Source organism: Nelumbo nucifera, chromosome 3 (assembly GCF_055504915.1).
Source record: "Nelumbo nucifera cultivar China Antique chromosome 3, China Antique-T2T, whole genome shotgun sequence".
Taxonomy (NCBI): Eukaryota; Viridiplantae; Streptophyta; class Magnoliopsida; order Proteales; family Nelumbonaceae; genus Nelumbo; species Nelumbo nucifera.
Genome location: NC_142651.1, coordinates 100,316,592 through 100,336,413, shown reverse-complemented (window position 1 = coordinate 100,336,413; position 19,822 = coordinate 100,316,592). Strand labels below are relative to the sequence as shown.

General features: G+C 40.4%; 1 protein-coding gene across 1 annotated transcript in view; it reads left to right on the top strand.

The window, feature by feature from the left end:
• The window catches only part of FASS (tonneau 2 (TON2)), a 56,275-nt gene that overhangs the window by 23,502 nt on the left and 12,951 nt on the right, over positions 1-19,822 (top strand). Inside the window, exons 6-9 of the mRNA XM_010245255.3 lie at positions 1,593-1,664; positions 1,781-1,913; positions 6,073-6,137; positions 19,446-19,521. Of these exons, the coding sequence (XP_010243557.1) occupies positions 1,593-1,664; positions 1,781-1,913; positions 6,073-6,137; positions 19,446-19,521 (346 nt within the window). The remainder of the gene's footprint in view (positions 1-1,592; positions 1,665-1,780; positions 1,914-6,072; positions 6,138-19,445; positions 19,522-19,822) is intronic.

Genomic DNA, 19,822 nt, shown 5'->3' with positions numbered 1-19,822 from the left:
TTTCTCTTTGTTTGGGTGCAGGTGGAATATGCCAACAGAGATAAAAATGTTGTTCGACCCATCTTCCTTTGTGTTACTGAAGAAGAGGGGAAGAGTAATGTGGAGGTACACTAGAGCAGCAATGGTGTGGACCTTGTGATAGAAGGGGACTCCAAGGTGGTGGTGGGATGGCTAAAAAACCCAGATTCAGTGATCTGGGCTTACAGAAATGAATTGAAGAAATTCAAATGGTTAACTCAGCAGATGGAGGTAACTATACAGTGGTTGGGGAGGGAGGCAAATGCTTTTGCTGATTCTCTAGCTAAACAAGGGGTAACTAGGGAACAGTTGTACTGGGCCCAATTGTAAATTTATGATGTTTCTATATCAATGAGTGAGGCTGCACCTCGTGCCTCATTTTGGGATGCTTGTAACGAACACTTTATCATTTGCTTCTAATGAAATCAATTGAATTTTATCTATAAAAAAAACTAATTAAAAAAAAAACTAAGGCGAACCCATAGGTAGCCTGTAGGGGTACTCAAATAAGGATCAAGTTCTTAAAGCGGCTCTAAAAACCTACTAGTAATGCAACTAAAAAAAGACAAACCAAAAGTAAATTTAAGATAGGCTACAAAAATAGAAAGACTTGAACCCGTGATAGATTTGATACCCCATCAGTAAAATAGCCGTAACTCTCTTAAAACATGTTGAACTTACATTGTCTTGGCCTCATTGGTTAGGTAACTGAATTACCTTCTAATGACACCAGAATTGCACAAAATAGACATGTTTGGATCCCCTGAAAAATAGGCTAAAAGAAAAGTGACGTGATTACATCTTCAGCTTTTCGAAATTTAAAATCTCTGACAAGACTCTTTAAACTGGTTTGACACTTTAAGACAATTAAACCTATTATAAGACACTAATGAAGCAGAAAATAATTGCCAATAAAAAATTATGAAGAAAATTCAAACTGATCAAAAGTATAACCTCCATTATATATTTCCTTGCTTTGATGACTGCATCATTCTGTGTGTGTGTGCATGCTTGTTTGCCTGTCTGTGGCATTTTTCTGTTGTTATTTCTTAATAGGGAAAAGTTTGGCCACAAACTGCTTGAGTGACATCCTTGAGTCAACAAAATCTGGAATTTAACATTAAAGTTAATGAATGAAACACTTACTAATGTTATGGTCGTTCCCATGGAACATGTGAACAGAATACACACTAACTATATTACACCCGAAGCCATTTGTCTCCAATGACTGTAGAGAACAGTAGTTTCATTATGCGATTGTGGGTAGATTGTATCTGCAAATTAGGGCAATATGATCCTCCACAAGATGCTATATCAGAACAAACACAGAGAAATTTTAGTTCTAGCCAGAATGGTAGTTTACAGTTTGGCCCTATACACCAACTGGGGAATATGGCCCTTTTCAAATTTTTATACAACTTCTGCTACTGATCTGCTTCCCAAGTTCAGTGGCTAATTCATGATTTGGATTTAGTTTCTCTGAATTGATTGCGCTCTGTATGTTAAATTAGAAGTTTCACACATCTTTATTAGAATGCAGTGCATCACGTTTTACTGCTCCTTGCTATTTTCAGGTTTCCCTCACTCAGGCAAGAATTGATATGAGTGAGCTTGATGAGGATTCTGATGGTTTCCTTCAAACTCATGTATGAACTCCCTGCACTTATTGAGCATATTCTAGAATGACCTGATTTACTTTGGGAGTTCTTTGCAATTTATTAGTGTCACATCACATTTTTATATATTATTTTATTCTTTCCAGGAAATGGAGGCCTACATTAGAGGCCTTATTCCTAATCTGGCACAACTTAGAGATATGCCTGCTGGCTTTGTTCAAATGTACTGCCGCATAGCTGCACGCAAATTCTTTTTCTTTTGTGATCCTCACAGGCGAGGTTTGTTAATGCTTCTGGTTATAACTCGGAGATGATATATGAGTTTAATTCATAAAAAGAATCTGAATTTCATATTCAATTAACCATCACCATCCAAGCCTTATCCCAATTCCCAACTATATGGGGTTGGCAACATTAATGTATATCCATTGTTAAATTATGGACACTTAAATAATTTCTAACTACTTTGACCCATGTCCTTTTTGGTCTACACCTAGCCCTTCTAGTCCCTTCAACTTGTAACAGATCAATTCTTCTTACAGGTGCTGTTGGTGGTCTTCTATGCATGTAACCAAACCATCCTAGTCTACTTTCTCTCATTTTATCACCTGTTGGAGCTACTCCTAGTTTCTTTAATGACTTTCTGACCCTATCCTTTATAGTTTTTTGACATCCATCTTTGCATGAATTTCTGCCACACTTTCTTGACTTCCCAATGTTATGCTTCAAATAGCACAACTGGCCTTACAACTGTTCTATAAAAGTTTCCTTCCAATCAAAGTGGCACGCCTATCACACAAAACTCCCGGTGCATTCTTCCATTTTGCCCATCCCTCTCTCATTCTGGGCAACACCCTTAATCTCTCCCTTGTTATGCATTACTGAACAAAGGTACCAGAAAAGGTTACACTGCTTTATTTCTCGATCTCCTATCCTAAATGCATCTTGATCTGCACTCTTATTATTACTAAAATTACATATTATATATTCTGTCTTAGTCCTATTTGTTTTAAAACCACTTATTTCTAGGGTATTCATCCATAAAGTTAATTTTGATTTAATCCTTCATTTGCTTTATCTATTAGATCAATGTTTTTAACAAATAACATGCACCATGGGACCTCCTCCGAAATATGTTTAGAGGCGTGTAATCTATGATCAATGCAAATAAACAAAGGCTAAGTGCTGAACATTGGTGAAGATCCACCATAACTGCAAAATCTAATGTCTCTCCCACAAGTGTTCTGGCATTGGTTATTGCACCCTTATACATATCTTTAATTAGATTTGTATACCTATTGGAGACTCATTTATTTTTCTAGACTCTCCATTTTACCTCTCTAGGGATTCTATCATATGCTTTCTCTAGATCAATGAACAACATATGGAGATGTATCTTTGTCTCTATTTTTTTTTATCTATTATTTCAAAAGAAAGATAGCTTCCATGGTTGGTTTCCTTGGAATAAATCCAAATTGGTTCTTCAATATACTTGTTTCATGACACACCATTGCTCAACTATTTCCCCCAAAGTTTCATAATGCGGTTCATTAGTTTAATCCCCAAAGTTTCACAACTTTGTATATCACCTTCATCCTTTAATATAGGTATACTGCTCTTTCTACAATCATCGGACATTTTCTTGTCTTTCATTTTTTTTTTTTGAGAAAAGTTAATCAATATTCATTGATAAGAGAACGAGATACATGAGGAGGTGAACAAAGCAGGGGGAGAACCCCTACAATTTACAAAGGAGGAAGTTTGTCGCTATATAGATGCTCTAAGAGCGCACCACATTTCGCTAAGCCATCTTCTTGTCTTTCATTATCTTATTAAATAGCTTAGTTAGACATAGTGAGCTTACCTCTCCTATATCTTTCCACACCTCTGTTGGAATACCATCTGGTCCTAATGCCTTTCCTTCATTTTATTTTATTTTTTGATGAGTAAAAAGAAAAAAAAATCAATAAACAAAAGAAGGAAGTACAGACAAGGAGGTGGCAAGAGGTCACCTCACCATACAAAAGATAAAATTACATACTGAATACTTAAAAGCATTATAAATGATAATCCAGGGTATTCCAAAATTCTCCCCCATATCTGAATTACTAATTTGCCAATTCTGGAAGCACCCAAGCCGAATCCACCACTTTCCTACCAAAGCCACAAGTATTTCAATGTTTTTAGATTTATCTTCAAATACTCTTCCGGTCCTTTCATTCCACAGGGCCCAACCAACCACAGAAGGGATACAGATCCAAAGGTCTTTGCCCTTCTGCCACAGATGCTTGGCCAAACTGAGAAATGTTCTGCTTTGATCTTGGCTGAAATACTCGACTCCAAACAGTAAACTGTGGAAATTCCGAGTGAACTTTGCATATTTACTAAACCCCCTGATAGCCCCTCTACATTCAGCTCCAACCAATCCCCATTGCTTTTCCCCCAAAACACCTCCTTCAAACCAACGTCAAAAGACTCCAGCTTTGTTTCCTGTAACAAAACAACCATTGGATTCTGACATCTGATCAGGTTTCTCTCCAAAATTCTCCTCATTCTCTCCCTCAACCTCTCTCATTCTGGCTTTGCACCCTCATCCTTCCCCCCTCTACCTGATTCCTTCCACCCAAAGGGATTGACGCTTCACATATCTCACCCAACAGCTCCTCTTCACCCCCTTCTTTGTTCTACTCTCTCTGCTCTTCTCCCCTTTCTTTAAGTTTTTTCCTCCCTTCTATCTCTCTCAAACTGTTCAAATGGCTTTCTTGCAAAGTCTTCTCTAGAAGAACAGACCCAAGGATTTGCCCACTTTCATCTCCCTCTATACTATCTTTCCTTTCTTTCGTTTTAGCAATTCTAATTTTGTGAAAGTACATGTTATTTCCAACAGTATTAATATGACTAGTATTTCCTTTGCTAGTGTTCATTTAATAATTTTTCGGAACAGTTTTTTCCATCTTTCCTTGATTTCCTCATCTCTTATTAAGACTCTTTCATCTTTCCCTTTAATACACCTGACATGGTTTAAATCTTTCCCGTTCCTTTCTCTTATCATTGCTAGTTCAAAAATTCTTTTTCTCCCTCTTTATAACATGCTTGTTTTAATCTGATTATATTTTGAACCTCTTCATTCCACAATCAAGTTTCTTTATCACTTTTCATGTGAGTTTTGTTGGCTCTAGTAATTCAACTCAACTTACTAAGCCTTGTCCGAACTATATGGTTTTTTTTTTTTTTTTAATTTTTACATGAATCTTGTTCTGCCATTCCACTCTGTTCATGCTATATCCATTGTTAAATTATGAGCCCTTAAATCATTCTGAAATACTTCAACTCATTCTAGCAATTATTTACTGAAATTTATAGATTTGAATTTGAAGGGGCAATTTCTATCAAAATATTTAATAAATTGCAGTTTATATTTTCTTGGATGATTTCCGTTAAAATAATCTGAAACTTTCTTTAGGCCCTTTTGGGTCATGGTCATAGTTGTCAAGGCATTGCCTAAGCGACTAGGCACCCTTGGCCGGGCGCTTTGCTCAAACATCTTGAGTTATAGCAACTAGGCACCCACCTAGGCAACAAAAATGACAAGGCAGGCACCTTATTATAATATCATTTATATTGCTGCATCTTATTATTCTGTGTTAATACATTCTATTATACACTATATATATATCATTTATACTTTGTTTTAATGTTTTATTATTGAAATTTAAAAGATCGAAGGTTTTGAAAATAGAAAGAATGAATGAAAAGAAGTGTAGAGAAGTTTTTTTTTCCTAATCTCTCTCCCACTCATCAATTAAATAAAATAGCAACTCCATCCTTGTTTTTTCCTATTTTATTTTCCATCTTGAGTTTTTATATTATAAAGTTAATAACCTTCTTTAGTTGCCAATTGCTATGAAACTGCCCTATTAAATAATTATAGTAGTATTATTTTTGAAAGCAATGAAATTAATAGATTTAAAAGATTTTTTATCTTTTAGATATGATAATTTGCCACATTTTTAGAGGAAATTTAACGTTCTTAATGAAGTGACTTGCTATTGTTTGAATTAATATGCATGCTGAGCGGTATATAAAACTAGGGAACTAGCCAAAAATTAATTCTTTATATTATAAAAATTTTATTGTCTCAACAACTAGGTGACTAGGCACCTTAGTGTCGCCCAGAATCGCCTAGATGCCTTAACAACTATGGTCATGGCTCAACTAAAGGGGATGCATGCAAGTGGGAACTCTTTAGCCAACTGTGTCATTTGGGGCATATTGACAATATCAGATGGGTGTTGGGTACAGATGTCAAATTCATATTTGATGTCAATAAGGTTTCCCCTTACGTGGTTTTACCCTTATTAAACTTGTTTTGTTTTGGTAGCTCAATGATCTTTGATTTGCTAAAACGTTAACAGTTACTTGGCTTCCTTCTTGACAGGTAAAGCATGCATAAAGAAGGTGCTTCTTAGTAACTGTCTCCAAGAACTAATGGAACTGCATCAGGTAATGTGCTACTGCATGTTTGCATTGGCGTTCTTATGTTTTCACTTTTCACATTGCATGAACTTTAGTAGGAAGTATATTGCCATTGTTCTTGCTGTATGCTGTCACATGCTATCAATAATATATCTGTATTGCTATTATTAGGCTTTCTAGTTTCCTCCACAATATTGGCTTCTACTGATGGTGTTGAAATTAAATGGATATTTGTGTGCATAATTGCACCTTATGTTATTTGTAGTATGTTGGGACCCAAACACTTCCTTTGAACCCAACTATAGGTGTGGAGGAGACCTCCATTGAGCAGCATTTCACTAGAAGACAGAGAGGCTAGCATGCCACGTGATGGAGCCTTCCAGAGTTAGTTACACTGCCACCAGAAGATATTCTCTTCATGATTGCATACATGTAGGCTAGCTATATAAGGCCATGATCACGTAATAAGTGGCGTGAATGAATATCCCTTTTTATCTCTCTCTCTCTGTTATCTTCTTCCTCCCATCCTTTCTCTTCCATCTTCTGTTTCAGGAGGTTAAACCACCCTTGAAGGGGCTTTCGAGGTGAGCGGTAACTCATTAGTTTGGTATCAGACCCTGCAATCCAAATCCCAGGCTTCACGATGCCACAGACACGTTCTTCTACCGTGGATGAAATGGTTGACCAAATTGAGGTCGGGCTTCACCAAATGGTGAACGAACTCAAGGAACTCAGAGTTCGTCTCCAGCATCGCCTCTCAGCAACAATTTGGCAAGACCATCACCTAGCAGGAGTGGAAGCCTCTGCTTCCAATAAACAAAGGACAGGGGTTACCCCATCGGAAAATTCACTAAGATCAATTTTCCCAACTATTCCGGTGGAGAAAGATATTTCGAGTACCATGAAACTCCTGCTCACCAGCATGTCTCAATTGCCTCCATTCATCTAGAAGGAGACGCGATTCTATGGCTCCAATGGTATTGCCGGAATCATCCCCAAGTAACTTGGTCGGGGTTCACCGAAGCCTTGTGCATCTGCTTTGGGCCGACGGCGTTCGTGGACTATGATGATCTGATCACCCGGCTGAAGCAGACTAGAATGGTAGCAGAGTACCAGCTCGAGTTCGAGCGGATGGCGATCAGGGTGCACGGTTGGCCGGAGAAGGCCTTAGTAGGAGGACTCAAGAGGATATCCGCTTGGAGGTGAGAGCTCTCCGTTCGACGACTGTCATGGCTGCAGTGGTGTTAGCTTGCCTGCAAGAAGAAAGAATTGGCAACCTTCGTTGAGCTAGCAAACCACCCTACCCGATTTTGAAGACTCCTCCACGGGTCGACCAGCAGCCCATGAAACCGGTTGGTGATTTTTAGAAACCCATACTGCCCCGGTTCACTATGCCTTTCAAGCGCCTCTCGTGGGCTGAGATGCAAGCCCGACGTGAGAATGGCCTTTGTTATAACTGTGATGATAAGTTTGGACCGGGCCATAAATGCCGGGTCTAGTGGGTGTTTCTCCTACATACAGAGGAAGAGACGGACGAGGCTGACCCAGAGCACTTGACTGAATGTGAACTGATTCCAGATGGGCCAGAACCTGACGGTGCCGAGATCTCCTTACATGCCCTCATGGGCCTCAACTCTCTTCATTCCATGCGAGTAGAAGGAAGATTGATGGGCCAGACCGTGATGATTTTGATTGACAGTGGCTCCACCCTGAATTTCATCACTTGCCGTTTGGCTATGCAGCTAGGTATGACCATACAACCCACCCCTCTCTTTTCAATCCATGTGGCTAATGGGAGTCAGATGTCATGTAATGGTGTATGTAAGAAGGAGAAAATCCTCATATAGGGCCATAATTTTGTGGTGGATCTCCACCCATTGGATTTCTCGGGGGCTGATATTATATTGGGGGTTCATTGGTTGCATGGTCTGGGCCCTGCTCTATGTGATTGTGCCAAAATGACAATGGATTTTCACCAGGATGGCCAATCTTGTCATTTATAGGGGGTGCAGCCCCCAGGCCCATGAAGTGATACTTTAACCTCCATGATACGGGCCTCCAAAAATGCCGACCAACCCATATTTTTGCACTTAGCCTTTGGCCCACAGTTCCAGTTCTGGACAACTAGGGCTGTGTCCCCCCAACTGAAGCCCAACACGGGGCCCTACGGTCGATACTCGATCAGTTTGGCAATGTATTTGAGGGGCCGAACCAATTACCCCCATCCCGGACTTGTGATCATCAAATGCTTCTTTTACCTGGTTCTAATCCGGCCAATGTGAGGCCATATAGATACCCTTACTTTCAGAAGCTGGAAATTGAGAAGGCAGTAAGAGAGCTATTGGAAAAAGAGCACGTACAGACCAACACCAACTCTTTTTCATCTCCTGTACTCTTAGGAAAGAAGAATGACGGTACTTGGCGCTTTTGTGTAGTTTACCAGGCCTTAAATCAGATTACTGTGAAGGACAAGTTTCCTTTACCCCTTATTGATGAACTACTAGATGAGTTAGTGGAGGCATGAGTGTTGTCCAAATTAGACCTGTGCTCCAGGTGTCATCAGATTCGGGTCCACCAGGTTGACTTCCACAAGACGGCCTTTAGGACCCACGATGGCCATTATGAGTTCTTGGTTATGCTTTTTGGACTCACAAATGCCCCCTCCACCTTTCAGGCCATCATGAATGACATCTTTAGGCCATTTCTAAGGCAATTTGTTTTGGTGTTTTTCGACGATATTCTTGTGTATAGCAGGGATTGAGACACACATATGGAACATCTGAAACTCACCCTCACAACTGTAAGGAGAAACCAGTTACATGCCAAAATGACAAAGTGTTCCTTTGGGCAAGGACAAATTCAGTACTTGGGCCACGTGGTTGCAACGGGTTGGGTCATGGCAGACCCAGAAAAGGTAGAAGCCATTCAGAAGTGGCCCAAGCCCACTACTGTAAAAGCACTGTGGGGCTTTCTTGGGCTTACTAGATATTATAGGCGCTTCGTTAAGGGGTATGGGCTTATGGCCGCCTCACTAACGCGTCTATTAAAGAAGGATTCCTTCAGGTGGACTGATGAAGCCCAACGGGCTTTTGAAGAGTTGAAGACAGTAGTTTCCAGCTCTGCAGTCCTCACTCTTCCAGACTTCTCTTAGCCCTTTGAAATAGAATGTGATGTGTCGGTTGTAGGAGTAGGGGCTGTCCTGATGCAAAGAGGGCAGCCCATTGCTTATTTCAGCAAGGCTCTTTCAACAACTCACCAAAGTCAGTCCACTTATGTCAAAGAAATGATGGCTGTGGTGATGGCAGTGCAAAAGTGGTGTGCATACCTCTTGGGACGCCAGTTTGTTATTAGAACCGACCAAAGAAGTTTGAAGTACATAGCAGAACAAAGGGTGCACACCCCGGAGCAACAAAAATGACTTAGTAAACTGATGGGTTTTGATTACCTCATAGAATATAAGTCGGGGCCCGCAAACAAAGTAGCTGATGCATTGTCACGAGTAGAAGAGTTAGCCCAGGTGACCTTCTCTCAGCCAACTTTCCTTATTTGAAGCTATACGACAAGAAGTCAGGTCTGATCCGTAGTTGCAGGCCATTAGAGATAAGTGGAATTGAGACCCTTCACAAGTTGCTGGTTACCAAGTTGTGGGGCCTGATCTTTTCTTCATGGGTCAGTTTGTTGTTGCCCAAAATTTGGCCCACAAAGCTGAACTGCTAAGGTTGTTTCATGACTCCGCCTTGGGAGAACACCCAGGGGTGCTACGGACCATAAAGAGGCTCAGCAGCCACTGTCATTGGGTTGGAATGCGTAAGGATGTATTATAGTATATATCTAAATGTCAAACCTGCTAATAGCAGAAATACTCCTCACAGTCCTCCGCTGGCCTTTTGCAACCTCTCAAGATTGCAGATCAGGTGTGGGAAGACCTTTCCATGGACTTCATCACGGGTCTTCCTCGTTCTGCAAGAAAGGCGGTTATCATGGTAGTGGTTGACCGTCTCACCAAGTACAACCATTTCTCTACATTACCTCACCCTAACACCACAGCTATGGTGGCTGACATCTTCATCCGGGATGTCGCCAAGCTGCATGGGACCCCAAGATCCATTGTTTCAGATTGGGACCCTGCTTTCCCGAGTTCATTCTAGAAGGAATATTTTCGGTTGCAAGGAACGCAAATGCACCCTTCCACGAGTTATCACCTGCAGACTAATGCAGACTGAAGTTCTTAATTGTTGCTTGGAAGCCTACCTTAGATGTTTCGCAGGAGAAAAGCCCCGACAGTGGGCTCACAGGCTTCCGTGGGCAGAATTCTGGTACAACTCTACTCGACCTATCAATCGGCTGCTGGAATGACACCTGTGAATAAACCCTAGTTGTTTCTAGGTCAAAGTAGAGAAGAAGAAAGAAGAAAGAAAAGAGAAAGAGAAAGAAGAAAGAAAAGAGAAAGAGAAAGAAGAAGAAGAAGAGGAGAAGAGTGTTCGACCAGACTAGAAGAGAGGATGTTCAAAAGTCACTCTCCTAGCCGACCCACTTGACTTTTATTCATGAAAAACTTGAGTTACAAGAAAGACAATTTTGTCCCTCATAGAAGATGGGACACATAAGTTAAACTCAGATACAATAGACATTTCACTTTCAATAAGATACACCAGAATGACCAAAATACCCCTGACTCGAGCATTCCAACACTCTCCCTCAAGCTGGAGAGTATATATCATATAGTCCCAGCTTGTTACAAATGTAATCTATTCTTCCCCGAGACAATCCTTTTGTGAATATATCTGCCCACTGATTTCCTGAGCTCACATGAGATGTAGTTATTACCCCACTTATCACTTTCTCTCTCACAAAGTGACAATCCACCTCAATATGTTTAGTTCTTTCATGGAAGACAGGATTGGATGAGATGTGAACAGCAGCTTGGTTATCACAATATAGTTTCATGGGTTTGTCAATTGAGAAACCCTCTCCTGTAGTAGGTTCTTCAGCCATACTAGTTCACATGTGGTATGGGCCATAGCCCTGTATTCTGCTTCCGCACTACTTCTTGCCACCACTGTTTGCTTCTTGCTCTTCCAAGTTACAAGATTGCCACCTAGGAAGGTACAATACCCTGTGGTTGACCTCCTGTCTGATATAGAGCCAGCCCAATCAGCATCTGTGTACCCTACTATCTCAAGAGGTCCTAATTTTTGGTATAACAAACCACGACTTGGAGCACCCTTTAGGTACCTAACAATTCTCAGAACAGCTTCCCAGTGAGGAACCCGGGGATGTTGCATAAACTGACTCACCACACTCACAACAAATGATATATTTGGTCGGGTAATGGTCAGGTAGTTGAACTTTCCCACCAACCTTCTGTATCTTCCAGGATAATCAAACTCTTCACCTGCATCCACACTTAACTTGGCATTGAGTTCCATAGGAGTCTCTGCTGGTTTAGCACCTAACAACCCTGTTTCTTCAAGTAGATCAAGAACATATTTCCTCTGACATAGGTTGATCCCCTGTTTTGACCTCGCAACTTCTATTCCTAAGAAGTACTTTAGCTTCTCCAGATCTTTCGTATTGAAGTGATCCTGTAAGAATTTTTTCAGTCTGTCAATTCCATTGCTGTCACTTCCAGTTATGACAATATCATCCACATACACGACTAGTAAAATTTTTCCAACACAGAATGATCAAGCTGACACTGTTTCATCCCAAAGGCCTTCACCACTTCACTGAACCTGCCGAACCATGCACGAGGAGATTGTTTCAGTCCATAGATTGCCTTTTTGAGCCTGCACACCTTACCAGCCTCCCCCTAAGCAACAAACCTTGGTGGTTGCTCCATATACACCTCCTCAACAAGATCACCATGTAGAAAGGCATTTTTGATGTCAAGTTGTAGGAGAGGCCAATCATACATAGTAGCCAATGAGATCAACACCCGAACTGAACCAATTTTAGCCACAGGAGAGAATGTCTCCATATAGTCCACACCATATAACTGAGAATAGCCTTTGGCCACCAACTGTGCTTTCAATCGTTCCACATTGCCATCAGGAAGATGCTTCACTGTATAGACCCATTTACACCCAACAGTGTGCTTACAATGAGAAGCAGAAAGGTGAGCAGTCGAAACATAGTCTGAAATGGGATGAGAAGTACAAGTATGTTTACCTTTACGCAAAGCAATAGGGAGATGAAGATCTGAGGGAGAAGGAGCAGTAGCAGGATCCGTCGGCGGGTGCTGAAGTGGAGGAGGAGCCGAAGCACTTCTGCGAGTATACACTTGAGTAATTGGCGGCCTCTCTGTAGTAACTGGCATATGATGTGCATCTGTAGTAGGAGTGGGAGCTACGGGAAGGGGGTCCACAACCGGAACAGGAAGAGGAACCATAGAGGGAGAAGAAGAGACCCCGACATTGGAGAAAAAAGGAACTGACTCAAAGAAGGTGACATCAGGGCACACTTCGTAGCCCGAGCATCTAGCTTGTCTACTCCAGGCCCCAAGTGTTGAACAAAACAAACACAACCAAAGACTCTTGGGGTGAGAGGAAAGGGAGACAAAGTGGGGAGCAACACGAAGAAAGGGGATTGACTTCCAAGGATTGACATGGGCATCCGATTTATTAAAAAACAGGATGTAATAACAACATCACTCCAAAAGTGCTTTGGGACATGCATATTGATCATCAAGGACCGAGCAGTTTCAAGAAGATGTCTATTTTTCCAAGGATTGACATGAGGAGATGTATTCTTTGGCATTATCGGAGCGAAGTATTTTCATATGAACACCAAACTGAGTGCGTATTTCAGCATGAAATTTCTGAAAAATAGAGAACAATTCACTACGGTTTTTCATAAGATAGATCCATGTCATCCTTGAAAAGTCATCAACAAAGATTACAAAATACTTAAACCCATTGTATGACACCACTTTAATTGGACCCCATACATCAGAATGAACTAAAGCAAAAGGACTTGAGACACGACTATCAGTTTTTGGACTAAATGAAACTCGATGAGGTTTTCCCAACTGACATGACTCACAATCTAATGATGAAAGATTACTCAAGGAAGGAACTAGCAGCTTCAAAGCCTTGAGAGAGGGATGACCAAGTCTGCTGTGCCATTTGAGAGGAGTAAGAGACGACTGAAAAGCCACTGGAGGGCCACCACCATCAAGGTAATACAAACCACCGGCTTCATGCCCTCTACCAATCTTCGTCCCCGTCTTGAGATCCTGAAACACACAAGAAGAAGGATAGAAGGTTACAAAACAATTAAGGGACTTGGTTAATCTACTAATAGACATAAGGTTAAAAGGGAACTTAGGAACATATAAAACAGATGTTACAGACAATGAGGAGAGATCAACATCACCAACACCATAAATAGGAGATGTAGAACCATTAGCAAGTGTAACTGTCTGAGATGTGGAGGTGCGAGAAAGGGAAGAAAATACATCAGGAGTCCCAGACATATGGTTCGAAGCGCCAGAATCAATGATCCAGGGTGAGGCTTTGGAAGCTAAACAAGTCATACCTGAATGGGCAAGTGTAGCTGTGTTCTGCTGAGATGTTTGAAAGAACTGCTCATATATTGCCCGTGGTACACTCACCATTTCCAGCCCGGAAGCACAAGTGGGTGTGGAGGGGGTTGGTGCTGTTTGCAGGTTTTCAATAAATGTGCTACTACTCTTAGATGTAACATGGTTAGCCCAAGTATTGGGTGGACCACACAAATCATAGTAGAAATTAACTGTGTGCCCCTCTAAGCCACAATGTGTACATTTTCTCTGAGCATTACCCCTTCCTTTTCCACGGCCTCCCCCTGACTCACGTTCTCCAGTCCGGCCACTGGCCCGGTTAAACATGTGTCAACCACGGTTGCTTGGAGGACGATTGCTGCCACCACTACTTCTACTTCCACGACTACTCCCTTTAGTCACTACCAAACTAGATCTATCAGAGAAGGAAGAATGTTCCACTGGCTCAATGGATGTTCTCTTAAGACGGGCAAAAACTTCTTCAAGTGTGGGGAGAGCTAATCCCCCCAATATTTGTGCTCTCACAGGCTCATGCTCAGCCTTCAGGCCCCACAAGAAACTTAGTCACATCAGGCTGTTCACGTTGCTGTTGTTGGATCTGGACATCTGATGTTAGAGGGTGATACACATTTAGCTCATTGCGGATGTTTCTCAAACTTGCATAATACTCTTCTAAGCTTTGACTTCCTTGCTTCAAATTGAAGTACTCTTGGTATAACTGATATACCCTAGTTGTGTTGTCTTGTCCAGAGTACAACTTTTTAGCATGATCCCAGATCTCTTTGGCTGTATCTAGGAACATGAAGTTCACACTAATCTTTGGTTCCATGCTGTTCCAAAGCCATGTCATTATCTGTGCATCATCTTGTTCCCAATCACTGAACCCAGGAGAATCAGAGGAAGGTTTCTCCTCCCTCACATGTTTTACTTTCCTCTTGGCCTTCAAGAACACCTCCACAGATTTTGCCCATGGTACATAGTTCTCACCATTCAACTTGATGGATGCCATTTGAACACTTAGATAATCTGAAGAGAGCATGATGCCTGTTTTGTTGTCATTCCCAACTACAGTTGAAGCCATCTCAATTATGTCTCCTCTGAATATACACCACAATCTCATACTTGTCACAAGGCTTATCTCACTTACAATACCACCAACCCACTATCTTTAATTACACACTACACTCTAAAGCTGAAATCATTCAGTCAACACATCAAACTCTTGGACTGCACACTGCAGGACCATTTACCACCAACACACCACTACTGAATTTACTCAGTCATTTCATCGAACACTTGTTCTGCATACTACAGAACTGATTACACACAAGGTCCAGGGGTTCACTTTTAAGTATTTAAAAACATAGATATGTTAGCCACCACAACACAATCAACACCACACCATTGCTGTCGTGGACATCAGCAGTCTACCACTCTTCTTTCAGCACACATGTGAGCAAGAAAACACAAAAAAAAAAAAAAAAAACATGACTGATATGTGTTTCAGTTTCACCCAGCACCACAACAAGTAACTTTCGAAGCACACAAAAAAAAATCAGCATTCACAGTCCATTTCTGAACACACGACAGCAGTGTCCATACCTGTATACGTCCAGCCCTCTTCGTACACTGAATAGAGGGTCTAGTATACCACTTCAACGGCCACCACAGCACCGGCCAGAGGCATTCTCACCTCCAGGCCCTCAAAACGACAACTCCTTTTCAGCCCTTTATCGAGTCTTCAATCAGATCAGCTGTAGGATGATGAAACCTACTATGAAGCTGGCGGTGATCCCAGGAAGAAGACAACAGCAAGAAAACGAACACCAGACCTTAATGCTCTGATACCATGTGAATAAACCCTAGTTGTTTCTAGGTCAAAGTAGAGAAGAAGAAAGAAGAAAGAAGAAAGAAAAGAGAAAGAGAAAGAAAAAGAAGAAGAAGAAGAAGAGGAGAAGAGTGTTCGGCCAGACTAGAAGAGAGGATGTTCAAAAGTCACTCTCCTAGCCGACCCACTTGACTTTTATTCATGAAAAACATGAGTTACAAGAAAGACAATTTTGTCCCTCATAGAAGAGGGGACACATAACTTAAACTCAGATACAATAGACATTTCACTTTCAATAAGATACACCAGAATGACCAAAATACCCCTGACTCGAGCATTCTAACAACACCCTTCAAGGCTCTTTATGGCAGCGAACCTGCTCCCATATTACCTTATGAATATGGGTCATCGAATGTGGCAGAAGTGGAGACCCATCTGATTGCAAGAGACGAGATTCTTATATTGCTTAAGTCCAACTTGACAAAGGCCTAGCAGCGAATGAAGGCCCACTATGACGCTCACCACCGCCCGTTGAAATTTCAGGTGGGTGACTTTGTTTACCTCAAGCTCCAACCTTACCGCCAGATCTCAGTGGTAAGATGGGCTTGGCACAAGTTGGCACCCAGGTATTACGGGCTTATAAGGTTCTGGAAAGAGTGGGCCCTGCAGTGGGAAATCAGACCCCTGTCTCACCCAACTTACCCCAATTCACTGCAGAATGGGGCATGATACGGAGCCTGTAAGAATTGTAGATTTCCGTTGGGTTCGACGAGGAGGTCAGGTTGTGCCGGAAGCCAAGGTAGAGTGGGCTGGGCTTCCTCCAAATGATGCCACTTGGGAACCTTATCTTAGGCTGAATAGAGGTTTCCAAAACTAGACCTTGAGGGCAAGGTCAATTTTAAGGGGGAAGTGTTGGTACCCAAACACTTCCTTCGAACCCAACTATAGGTGTGGAGCAGACCTCCACTGAGCAGCATTTCACTAGAAGACAGAGAGACTAGCATGCCACGCAGCGGAGCCTTCCAGAGTTAGTTACACTGCCACCAGAAGATATTCTCTTCATGATTGCATACATGTAGGCCAGCTATATAAGGCCCTGATCATATAATAAGTGGCGTGAATGAATATCCCTTTTTATCTCTCTCTCTCTGTTATCATCTTCCTCCCATTCCCTCTCTTCCATCTTCTGTTTCAGGAGGTTAAGCCACCCTCGAAGGGGCTTCCAAGGTGAGCGGTAACTCATCATAGTCATCCCTTTCTTTGTCTATTTATTTGCAAATTTTCTCTTGAAGTTGGATTCCAACTGTAGTTTGAGAAAGGGATCTTCTTGATTAAAATTTATGATGCAATTTTTCTAGTGTGTTTAATAAATTATCCCATTAATGGACAATTTTCTGCTGCTGCTTTTTTATCACTGACATAAAACTTTATTGCTTAATAACAGGATTTACATAGATTATGTACAAGCAGTATATAATATGTTTATGTACAAAGAAAGGTGGCACAGCCCAGTCCTTAAGCCCCGAGCTACCTTGCCGGCTTCCTCATTACACAGCCCAGTCCTTCCGCAGGTTTCTTTGGAATTCTTGCCTAGCAAGAGCATCAGCTAGGCTGTTGGTGGACCTCTTTACACAGCTGATGCTAATCACCAGTTCTCTTACTAGTAGTTGGGTCTCTCTTGAAGTTTTCCTGTACTTCCATGGTCCTTTGCTTCCATTCAACCACCCCACCACCACCACCACTGGATTGCACCATATCTCTCGAACCAGAAAAGAAGAAGAGTAGATATAAGGGCTTTGGAAAAGGAAGCACAAGAAATGCTTCTTGTGCATCCTCTTCTTTCTTTTAATAAAATTTTTACTTTTGAAAAAGTTTCAGTATATGAAGTTTTCTTATTCTTACTAGGGTCACAAAAACTATGGTTAGGGTTCCAATGATTTTAATAATTAAAGACTATCCTAAGCAGCCGTAGATAGTTGGCAATGCATATTGACCTTGCTTACCTGGAAAGTATAAATTCCTGGAATACTGGGGGTACACAAATTTCTTATAAAAAAACTGATAAGTTGGAAGTCGCAAAGGAAATATTACTCTTCATGACAGTCATACGATTATATTTATGTCAACTGTTGATATTTGACATGTCTCATAGAATCAGGATGTGCCAATGAATGGATCCCGCATTCTTACTGAAGTGCTTCTCTTTGCCAATAGTGTGATCACCTGATCGCAATTATATGCTTTCATATGTTCTATTGGATGGTGGGGAAATTTTATTAGCATCCAAAACATTTCCAGAAAATGCGCTCCATAGATCAGATAGTTATGAGCCTTGAGCCTTTTATGTTGGTTTCTTGCTTAGAAAACTCTCTTGGTTATGACCCGGACAGTGGCGACTCATGATCTTTGTACATCATACCGTCAAGATATGGGTACCCACAAACTGATGATATGGCAATTTTGTGGAATTCATTTAAGACTTTTTTGGGTGTATCTATGGCTCATCTACATGCTCTGAAATTCATTATAATTTTCTCAAGAGCATATCATATTTTAAGAAATTTCAATTTATAAAACTACGGATGATAGTCGATAGTCACAGATATTATAGCAGAATAGTGATATTATGCAGATGTTTATGATATGATATAGGATATGGTTGATCTATTGTTCCCATCAAGACATAATAGTTTTTCAGTATAGTTCAAGTTAGTTTGTTATTTTATACAAATAATAGAAATTATAATAATTGTAGATTTGTATGGATATATTAAAGATAAATGGAGCTTGTAGTATGAATTAATTCTTTTTTATATAAATGGAGTTTGTAGTATGAATTAAGTCAAAAGATTCTATACAAAATAGTAAAAGTTAGTAGCATTTTCATATTTGTGATTGCTTGGTGTCTGTTTGTTTGTTTGCTTGCATCTGGTTCAGATTGCATGTTTTTGTTTGTAACTATGATTTTCACTCTTCTTGATGCTAAATTTGCACTCATTAGGAGTGAAATTTTACATATCAAAAACTGATGCAAAATTTGCACTGCCTTCCTCCTTACACTCAAACAAGTTGCTGACCACATCATTTTGCTTTGTATTTTACTCCTTCCAAAGAAACGGCCTTCCTCCTGCCTTCATTCTTCTCATATAAAGTAAGGACCATAGCATTTTCCTTATCACTCACAAATTGCTGACCACATCATTTTGCTTCGTATTTTACTCCTTCCAAGAAACAGCCTTCCTCCTGCCTTCATTCTTCTCATTTTATTCCCATTTTACTCTTCAGAAGCAAACATAACAAAGCCAAACCTGAAGCAGAAATGATCCAGAATGCACACTTATCCATTTGCCCTCCCATGCATTTACACCAGTGTCAATGTTTGATGATGGTATTAATGGCTTATGGATGAACTAGCATTTCTGTAAATCAAAGTACCTTTCAAAGCTTATGTTTGGTTTAGATGTAAATGCTTGCACTCAAATACTGAATTAATTAGTAAATGTACACTTGCTCTTAACATAGCCAGCTATAATTTTTTTTTGATAATTGAAATTTAATAATAGCTGGCTTATTTGTAACAGAACATAGCCAGCTATTATAACTGTTTTGCTTTTATTGTTCTATTTTTAACTCTTAAATACTAGAACAAACATCCTCCATTATATGCTAAGGTTTTCAATTTATTTCTTATTTTTTTTGTATTATTTCAAGGGCATATCACTATACACAACTTAAAATTAACAAAACTAGGGAAAGTTTCTTCAGTTTTTGCTTCAATTTCATATTCTATATCTACCTGTTCATTGAACATTTTTAACAACTTCGTACTTAGTTTATGCTTTTGATAGAAAATTCTTATTTCTAACCCAATAGGTTGTGCACTCTATCAGATATGTATTTGCTATTAACTAAATAACCATTTTAATTTGGACTGACATTTGTTCATATCCTTTATATGCATTAGGAAAGTGAGGACGAAGTGACAGATACTGAACAAGCTGAAAACTGGTTCTCGTTGACATCTGCCCAACGAATATGTGGTGTGTGCTTATGTGTATTTACAATTCAATATGATAAATGCTTACATTCTACACTGCCTGTGCATATAACTATAGCAGTTTTAAAGGTCAGTCTTAATGCCACTTTCTTTATTGGTCCCATAATGGTCTATTTGATTGCCGAGAAAGAATGGGATGTAAAACAATGGTCCATTTGTGCCTGGTGCAATATCTTTGGGTTGAATCATTTAATAAAATGATAATTTGGATTCTTTAGTAATCAGAGTCCTTGTGCATCATTTTTCCATGCCTTTTCTTCCTTCCCTCCCCTAGGGTCTTTCCA